Source organism: Trachymyrmex septentrionalis, unplaced genomic scaffold, assembly GCF_001594115.1.
Source record: "Trachymyrmex septentrionalis isolate Tsep2-gDNA-1 unplaced genomic scaffold, Tsep1.0 scaffold305, whole genome shotgun sequence".
Taxonomy (NCBI): Eukaryota; Metazoa; Arthropoda; class Insecta; order Hymenoptera; family Formicidae; genus Trachymyrmex; species Trachymyrmex septentrionalis.
Genome location: NW_017305469.1, coordinates 319,170 through 328,637, shown reverse-complemented (window position 1 = coordinate 328,637; position 9,468 = coordinate 319,170). Strand labels below are relative to the sequence as shown.

The 9,468-nt window shown below is 35.9% G+C and overlaps 3 protein-coding genes across 5 annotated transcripts in view; 1 reads left to right on the top strand and 2 right to left on the bottom strand.

The window, feature by feature from the left end:
* Nucleotides 1-6,652, bottom strand: part of LOC108749619 (Kv channel-interacting protein 2-like) — a 16,004-nt gene extending 9,352 nt beyond the window's left edge. The window contains exon 1 of the mRNA XM_018488428.1: nt 6,431-6,652. Coding sequence (XP_018343930.1) covers nt 6,431-6,593 — 163 coding nt within the window. The 5' untranslated portion in view covers nt 6,594-6,652. The remainder of the gene's footprint in view (nt 1-6,430) is intronic.
* On the top strand, nt 835-5,412 carry LOC108749618. The gene is made up of 4 exons (XM_018488427.1): nt 835-921; nt 2,659-2,892; nt 3,042-4,197; nt 4,378-5,412. The coding sequence occupies exons 1-4, from the start codon at nt 835-837 to the stop codon at nt 4,881-4,883; spliced, it is 1,983 nt and encodes a 660-aa protein (XP_018343929.1). The 3' UTR covers nt 4,884-5,412.
* Nucleotides 6,653-7,602: 950 nt separating the features above from the next.
* Nucleotides 7,603-9,161, bottom strand: LOC108749606 (probable 28S ribosomal protein S26, mitochondrial). 3 transcript variants are annotated; one of them, XM_018488403.1, is made up of 4 exons: nt 9,049-9,161; nt 8,777-8,837; nt 8,302-8,553; nt 7,603-8,161 (listed from the first exon to the last, which is right to left on the bottom strand). In XM_018488403.1, the coding sequence occupies exons 3-4, from the start codon at nt 8,541-8,543 to the stop codon at nt 7,708-7,710; spliced, it is 696 nt and encodes a 231-aa protein (XP_018343905.1). In that variant the 5' UTR covers nt 8,544-8,553; nt 8,777-8,837; nt 9,049-9,161; the 3' UTR covers nt 7,603-7,707. The 3 variants fall into 3 exon arrangements, with proteins under 3 accessions (XP_018343905.1, XP_018343904.1, XP_018343903.1); XM_018488402.1 differs by lacking the exon at nt 8,777-8,837; XM_018488401.1 differs by lacking the exons at nt 8,777-8,837; nt 9,049-9,161 and adding an exon at nt 8,672-8,752.
* Between the last annotated feature and the right edge of the window lie 307 nt (nt 9,162-9,468).

The window sequence follows — 9,468 nt, the reverse complement described above, 5'->3', positions numbered from 1 at the left end:
TTTCCACCAATGTAGATTATCTTTTTCTAATTAAAGATTAGAAAAATACGAAAAGTAAATTGAACCGAGATTAGAGGTAGAAACGGGCATTAGACAACAAAAGAGAACATTCCTAAAGCCCAGACTACCGACTCTGCAAGCCATCCCGACTGCCAATTCTGACTGCCGATTAATAACGTACCAATCACAATAAAACTGATTCAATATGATTGGTCCATTATTGGTCGGCAATCAGAGTCGGCAGTCGAATCGGCAGTCTGATACGGGCTTAAGTACGCCGACTGTCACTTACAATTAAAACCAGTCTATGTCATTTCTTGTCTATTAGATCGCGATTCTGGGAGAATATGTTTCCGCGATTGGGATTGGCGTGTCAACTTTTCACGAGTGATTAAAGGTGCGTTCGGCGAGTCTTACTGGTACTTTTGTGTTATCCTATTCTTGTTTTACTTATAATAAATGAAAATAGACTGACACGATTAGTACTTAAACCTCTCGAATTGCACCCTGAATTCTGAAAAGGATCCACCAGGCCGACGATCCACCAGAATGACGATTAATAAGATCTCAATCTCGTAATTGAGACCAATCGATAAGTACCGCGCTATCGGATTGGCTTCGACATTACCAGCATATTGTCTCTCTCTCCTCTACGATTGTATTCGATAATTCTAATTGCGCGTCCCGACTCCTGCTGAGAACGAGACTTTACGCCTTTGTGGCGTTTCGCGCTAAAAGTCAGTCGGCTCGAATTCGAAAATCGGATCGGGCGAGCGCGGCGGAGCAGACGAAATTCCGCCATACAGATAAAGCAGCAACAGCAGCAGCAGCAGCATGAACGTCGGCAGTGATATCACGCAGTTATCCTACAAGGAGCTGCAGGCCCTGGCCCTGAGGTATCGCGTACCGGGTAACATCAAGGTGAGTTGTCACCATCGTCGCCGACAATGCCGACATCATCATCACGATCCTAACGATCGTTTTCTTTCTCCGTCTAATCTGATCCATTCTTGTCACCGCCGTCACCGGTTTCTGTTACCAAGAGACAAATTTATTCGAACTCCCGTCGAAGATCGCGCCCCGATCGATCGACGGTTGCGATCAGTTGCGATTCAAGTGGCTCTGGCGCATCCTCTGTGAGCTCCCTGAGTCGAGGAAGTCGAGCGTGGCGCGTTAAAATCGACGGTCAGCCGGATTTTTCTCAATCCGATCGAAGACAGGAGCCTCCAGATGAACGTGCGATCTGGAAATTCCTAACCAAGACGCGATCACCTGAAGCTGCTGCAACTTGTTCAAATCGTCATCGTCATCGTGTCGTATTAAGGGTTGTGGTAATAACGGACGGATCGATCGGGCCCATTCGAACGGCGTTTCCACTTCGGTCCCGATCGCTTCCCGCGACCCGAGTGGACATGAATGACCATCGCAGGACAATCGCTCGCGACCGGCAAGAACGAGCCGCTTCCTCTCGTTCATGTAACGCTGCCTCGCGATCCGGAGAGGTACGCGAGATCCTAACCAAGAATTACGTGAAATTGTCTACGTAACGTCGTCATTCTTGTCAGTTTCTCACGGACGGGATTTCCCCCTACGCCCCATTACTTTCTTCTTTCCCCTAAGATCTGCACTTTACGCTTATGCACTTCACTTTGGGTGCATTCTGTTTCACGCACGATGTGCATAATAGATCATTTATCCTTGTTGTTTAACATTCGGTGAATAACAAAGATAAATAATGCGTATTATATGAGAAACACAATGCACTTTTTTTTTGTTTCAAATGCAGAGTGTAGCAAAGTGCATATTAGCTAAAGTTAATTTCTATAAGGTTCTATCCAGATCAATTTGTATAATTGCATAGCTATTACATAGGCGCAAAGAAAATTATCCAATCGCATTTCTATCATAAGGATGCATGTAAAATAATTTAATTTGCGGTTAATTTTCTTTATGCATATGTTCAAGTTTATCTGAATAGACTAGTCCCTAATCGTTTTATTTTCAGTATGTATTCCTATGCATTTATTAATTTCATCGACCGCCTTTATTTAAGTGTCTTTAAGTAGATATTATTAGTCCAAAATTAATCGAGCCATAATATGATGTTATATAACTATATTAATCATTAACTATAATCTCCTGTAATTTTGATAACATTAGTAATCATTTGTTTGCAAAAGTTATCTAATTTCTACCAAGGTTTATCAATTATCAATTTTGTTATTTCCAGTCTCATTATCAGATTTTCAACTTTTTCAATAAGTAATTAATGAAGTTTTCATTTTTCAATTCAGAGTTTCTTCGTTTTTCTTTAAATCATAAATGAACGATATAAAATAATGTAAAAATTAAGTATACTTTAATTAAGAATATCAATATCCACAAAATTTTGACTTTTAAAGCCTTAGTTCTAAAACGTTTCCATGTAAAAAGATTCGACTCTTTAGAGATACTAATTCAGGGTTTGCCGTATCATGATCCATTGCTAATGTCAACGTTTCGTGAACTTTGCCATTCACTTCATCAGAGCGAGGACTGATTCGAGCGCACTGATTCGATTCTTTTTCCATTTCTTTTAATTTAGTTAATTGTTCGATTCCAATTGCAAATGTTCGATTCCATTATCTCACTCTGTCATTTCACTATCCTGAGTTACAGAAGAAAATGCTGGTTAAAGTTTTGCAAGCCGCTAGAAGCGGAAATGATGCAGAGTTTTGCCGGTTATTACAAGAGCTGAGGAAAAATCGCAAGAGGAAAACGAGGAAGTCAAAGGACTCGAAGCTCGGGATAACATCGACGCCGTTGCACAGTCCCGATTATGTAATGACTGATGACGACTATTATTGTCAGCAACAACAACAGCAGCCACAGCAACAATCACCTTATCAATGGGTAAGTTATCATATTTCCATAGTTGGTTGCAATATGGTATCGACGTATCAATCAAATTGCATTCTCTTTTTCTTTCATTTGTGCCATTTTATATTTCATTCGATTTCGTGATGCAGCAAACAAGCGGCAATGATTGACTTCGGACAAAGTGCTTTCCATTTTTGCAGATCGGTGCCGAGGAGGAAATAGTGAGTAAGGAGGATGATACCAAGATTCCACAATATGAGGAGTTTAAACAGTTCCTACTCAAGAGAATTCAACGAGAATTCCAAGCATGTGACAACAACAATAACCAAGTGGAAGATCTGAATATTGTAGATTTACGGACAACGTCAATGTCGCCCAATCTTCAAACGATCCCTCTTGTCGAACCGAGCTATCCGAAAGTGAATCTGATCAACGATACGGATCCTCTTGCGATCTCGTCGACTGACAGATCAAATTATCAAGTGCTGAAAGAACCTGAGGGAAGCTCGCAGGGTTCGTTTTTGTTAAAAAGAATGCTACAGGCACCAGTAGGCGCCAATCTAGGTGAAATTGCTAGCTCTCTCTTCTGGGCTAGCAATTTACTAGACAATTCTGATACCCTAACCGCCGAGTCAGAGAGTAATGAGAATGAGAATCAGCTGGACACAAATACCAATGAATATTACAACTTGCTGAAGAATTCTAGGGGCGAGTTCTTGCTAAATGAAGCAAACTTGGTGCCTCAGCAAGTTTCAAGTGTACTAACCAGTGACAATCAATATAGGTTCCCTAGTGACGTAGATAATCGGCCCAATTCTTACCAGAATTGGACAATCACTAGCGTGGAAGTACCCGACGGTGATCTGCAGTCCTCTAACTCTCGCGTGTTCCACGCGATCTATTACAACAATACGGATCCCACTGTAGCTACTGCGAATATGGACAATAATGTGACTTATCAGTATCAAACGGATACCTCCTGCAACAACGGCCAAAATTTCTTCAACTTTGATACGCAGAACGTCAATTACACAACCGGCACAGACATAATGGCCAATGATACCTCCGATATTTATTATCTGCAAAATTTTGGCAAACACACTGGGGAGATGGATACGGGATATTTTCGCAATGTTGATACCTTCGGACAGAATAATGTGCAGCAAAATGTCTATGCGAATGATCAACAATATCAATACATTTATCCTCGTTTTACTCAGGAAACAAAAAATCTATTCAACGAAAGGTTCGAGCAACCACAAAGCAATCTTGTAGCAGGATTAGAACATAATATTAATCAAGAAACTAGTACAGGGAATTTGCAGGGACCGGCAAATGGTGCGCGTTTATTTTCTTTTTTTTTATTGATATAAATATATAAAACAAACGTAATGTAAAAATAAGATATATAAACTATATGTATTTTTTCTATTAAAAAAATCATGTATATCTTAATAATATCAACTGTTTTTTTTTAAGAACAGATTTTTTTTAATTCAGCGATATTTCATCATTCAGGAACAGTGGAAGCATTCCGGCCAAAGTGGACTTCCGAGTCCAACAATTTGGAGAACATTCTGAATTATCATCTATCCAAGGAAGTAGATTACTCCAAATTAAGTCAAACATCCTGCGTCTATTGCTACGTAGCTCCAATCGTCTCGCAGCGATCTAATCTGGCAATTAATGGCTGCTCGATTCAACGAAGATACACCGCCGAACAGCGACAACATTCCTTTTCGCCTTACTGGATGTTATATAACGACACATCACAAGGTATGCGAATGACAAATGTGCCTAGCAATCCACTCGAGCAACCAATGTCGACACATGCAACCATCATCACTAATAACGATGATTTGAGAGAGATTGCCAACAACGCTCCTATCAATGATGTGTGGATGAATCAGTACGAGCCACCATCCATCGTTGACGACATGAACATTCAGGTTTCAGATTCGCTCTTTTATAACGTTGATCGAATCGACGATATCCCGGACGCGCCGGATATAGCAAAGACTTAAAATTCGCGCGCGATTTATGGTTTATAGTAAACAAACAACTAGAATAAAATTATGATTTTTAAGATGATGGATAGAGCGTTCCCCGAACCGCAGAGTGACAACGAAGGGACATTTCTCTAGAATAATTATTTCTTTCCGTTTCTAAGTCACGGAAGAATTTTGTTAGTGTTCCAGCTTGGAACTGGAATAACCGAAGTCTATTCGTCATTGTGTACCGCGTAATTGACGCCTCAGTAATTATTTTGTGCAATTGTTCCGCGAGATGCAACAACGTATTCTTCCGTTTTCGCGTCACCGAGTGACAGGCGCAATTATTTCTCCGATTTGTAACTGAAACGAAAACGATATTCGAACAAAAAGAAATAGCAAACAGAAATGGAAGTTGAATAATCGATATTATCTTGTAAGATAAATGGACGGATCTATGTTTAAACGTACAACGCTTCTATTATAGATCATTAAAAGTTCTATTTTAAAGCACAGAAATTTCAGGACTCAATATCTTGGAAAGGCAAATATATATTGTGAATCGGAGATAAAATAATAAGATACTTATATTAATTAAGTACTTTTGTAGACTATTATATTTACATGAGATTGTAATGCTGTGCAATGTGAGATTTTATGTTTTTTTCATGTGTGTTAGCAGGAAAAGATTATTAGGATTTTATATTATATATAGGATTTATATACCGATGTTTCATAACATGTAAGCATAACTTCAGAAATGAATTCAGAATACAAAAATAATACAAAAAATTAGTATAAACATTTATTCCATCTGATTTTATTTCCGAGTTACAGACATTTTCGCGTTTCATTAATTCTTGTTACAAATTCAACTATCTTAGCGTCTTTACACATTTCTATCTTAATAATTAATCAGTAAGACGCGAAGATGTGTAAAGACGCTATTCCAGCTCAGTTTGTAACGAGAATTTAAGCACTTGCCGCTACAGTAGGCTGACCCACATTTTTTTAAAAAGGAATAACTAAACTCTAAAGTTAATGGGAGGAAAATATAAATATCATTTAAAGTTATTTACTTCGTTTTTAAAAAGTATGGAGTAGCTCACTGTTGCAGCAAACCTTTAATTAATTAAAATGCGAAAATGTTTGTAACTCAGAAATAATGTCAAATAGAATTAATGTTTACATGAAATGTTATTTTTGTGTTCTAAATTTATTTCTAAAGTTATGCATACTATGAAATACTCTGGATAATACTCATATATTGTGTCTTCTATATGTTATATAGAAAATAAATAAATTTAAATAAGAAATTATATAGATAAAATTCAATAAATGGAAGTTTCTTATGTACTTTTAGTTAGATTACGCAGTCGAGCTGCAGTTGTATATTAATATATAATAAATAAATAAAGTTCATGCATCAAAAAAACTCATGCGCACGTCTAATTTACATTTTGGAATTTGGGAATTTGGTAATCATAAAAACACTCGGCAAATCTAGCAACTATAATCAAAATTTAATAATATATCGCATGCTTCAGATTCTTTAGAATGCTAAACTTTTTCCGACTCACCCGACATAGCATCCGACTGAAACTGCGAACGGATGTAGTTTATCAGCTTCACAGAAATCGATTCCTTTCTCCGTCTTCCATACGTTCTGATTTCGTTATCCATGTCGGTTGAGTTCTTCTTTCGCTCCGTAGATCTTCCTGGTGTCACATGTACACTGTACATTTTCGCTGGTATGTAAATTTGGTATACCAATTTATAATACTTAAATCCTGTATCCTTTGGAATCCTTTGGAGAACAATTTTTCGATCGATTGTATTTTATAATGAAAAGATTCGTCTTTACAAACTTTAATCTGACCATAAAAGTTTAATCTGACCAAAAAATTTTATAAATAAAATATAAATAACTTTGTTTAGAAAGACGTTTGAGTTAGTCATTAATTTAACAAAATTTCAGAAACTAGTGATTTTATTGCACGAAAGTCTTATCGATTAATTTGACACAAAATAACTTTGCATTTATAATACAAAAAGTAACTTCATGATATTTTACGTAACTTTCCAATTTAGATTCCCGATAATCACGTTTTATTCATCTAATTACCGCACCGCGATTTTCTCATCAACTTCAACAGCTATTTTTGTTGCAATTTTGTTTATAAACTAATCTAAAATTTGGACGAATCTCACTTCATTCACGAATATTTTTTCTGTTTCGATTCGCCTCGAGAGCCGAGAGGGCAAAATCAGTGGTGCGAGTCGGCGCGTTGTCCACGAAAGACTGCTTGAAGTGCGTTAAAGGGAAGCAAGTAAATAGCAGTAGCAGGCAGTCGCTTGTATGTATATACATGTATCATGGTTATAACCGGATTGCATTCGAGTTGCGCGATTTTAATGAGATGCTTTGTAGAGCGCTGCGCTAATTATACAGGCTTCAAACACTTTTTCTGTAAGCTCTCTACAAGGATGCAAAAGTTTGACTAACCAATACTTTAATTAGTCGTGTCTTCTTCACATTATTATTTTGCATGACTTTGAGCAAAGGAACTTCTGTCATAATTTCATCTATATATATATATATGAGTTTTTTTTAATTATAAAATGATATGTTTACACACATCTAAGCTCTTATTAATCGCTTAATTTTTTTCTAGGAATATTAATTATGTATAGCAAGGAATATAATATTGAAGTATCTATTTTATTACAATCTATAATATAATAATTTGTATTTATCATCATTATTCCAGCGAGAATCTAGAACACTTGAAAAAAAGTACAGGTCCATTAAATTTTGGCTTTACTTTCCCAAGCAGTAGATATGAAATTTTCAAATTTAATTTTGCTGCTCAATGGTCACTGGTTTCTGTGTCTCTTCGACGAGTGGAATCGATGGGATCGCGGGATACTTTTCTTCGTGCCAATTCCCTTTCAAATCCAATGCACGATTATGATTAACAATATTTTTCAAACACTCCTCGATCGCAGCATCCACATTTTCCGCAGTGATAAACGTGACAGATTCTTCCTTAACCTTTTTAACCCATTCATTAAGCTTCGTCTTCTTTATCTCTTGCTTCTGCTCTTTCTTTAAAATATACTCCAAAATGGTATTTTTGCGTTTCTCCTTCATCTTCGCCAGCCTGATCTCTCGTATTTTTGCTATTTCTGCATTCCACTCATCATTTATGGCGTTACATGTTTTAAAGTCCTCCTCTTCGGTCAGCTCGTTAACTACTGTCTCATTAAGTTGCTTCTCATTTTCTTTTGCAGTTTGCCTTATATATGCCCTGCAATACATTAGTGGTTAATTTTTGAAGCTAAGAATATACAATAATTTTAATAGCTAGAATATTCTAGGTATTGTATTAATCATATTTATTTTATTAATCATCATTATCAAAAGTAAAATTTATAGAATTATACATACTTAAATGATGTCATATATGTCCTATAATTATTATATAATCGCTTGAGCTCCACGTAATCTTCCATAGGTATGACAGGTCTTTTTGGTATTCGAAACACTTTAGATTTTGCTGTGGGCAGCCAAATTGGTTTCCTTTTCCAACGTACACACTGTATATAGACAGAATTTGGAATAAAAGTCTCACAGAGTCCTGTAGTACCCATTGTTAATGCATTAACGTTTATTATCCTCATGGTCTGCATTGTTCTAGAACTATAAAAAACTTATTGTCATCAAAATTATATTATTATCAGCTTGTAATGTTGATACTTGTCACTACAGTGCTATCATATCATTTGTTCATATATTTCAATCAGTCTGTTATATATACCCAGATAACATTATGTCCGAAATATGGATGTAAGACACCTTCAAGACGTCTTAAGCCTCGTTTTAAAGCCAAAAAGAGACAGAGACAAAAAGTTTTAAGCCTTGTTTAAAATCTAAGTAATGTTGGTGCAAAAAGGCCTTATATCTGTACTTTGGAGATGATGTTGCTGGATACGTAACATATACACATAAAATAAAGAGATTAAGATAAATTATATAAAGAAAATAAATTGACATTATATTGCAATGAACATCCTTTAAATAAAGAAACCAAAATTGATAAAATATATAGAAGGTATCAAATATTAACAGTCTTCTAAAAATTTAATATAATGTAAATATATCAATAATTATTAAAAATTATTAAATGACAAATACCAAAATACGTTTTCGAAATAACAAATTTTTCGTCACTTCGCCGCTTCAGTTTTGGCAGGCTTTGGTTATGTTACTCCAATTCCTCAAAAGTGAGGTTATGATATTTCTCTTTTTTCCTCCCCTCTCCCAGGTACGGCGATTCGCTGCGCTTGCGCATCTGAAATTGCGCTTTTAATACTCAAATGTTCTAATTATCGTAGCTGTAATAACTTCACAAAGGGAACGTAAGTATCTTCTTGAAATTTTATGAACTTTATTGTACAAAATGTGTCGTGTATATATATATAATCAATTATTGATGTATAATCAAAATAAAAGAAATGTACTTGTTTAAATATTTTTACGTACATTAAAAAGATGGAACATTTCTTTTGAGAAGAAAATCAATTTGTTTGTGACTTTTATTGACTTTTAGATAAA

What these genes read in the sequence shown, in the direction of transcription:
- LOC108749606 (XM_018488401.1), bottom strand. An exon ending in ACATATATGACATCATTTAA is followed by an intron (nt 8,162 to 8,301) that starts GTATGTATAATT and finishes AATGTATTGCAG; the next exon opens with GGCATATATAAGGCAAACTG.
- LOC108749618 (XM_018488427.1), top strand. Translation starts at nt 835, where the DNA reads ATGAACGTCGGCAGTGATATCACGCAGTTATCCTACAAGGAGCTGCAG. An exon ending in AACAATCACCTTATCAATGG is followed by an intron (nt 2,893 to 3,041) that starts GTAAGTTATCAT and finishes CTTCGGACAAAG; the next exon opens with TGCTTTCCATTTTTGCAGAT. An exon ending in TTTGCAGGGACCGGCAAATG is followed by an intron (nt 4,198 to 4,377) that starts GTGCGCGTTTAT and finishes TTCATCATTCAG; the next exon opens with GAACAGTGGAAGCATTCCGG.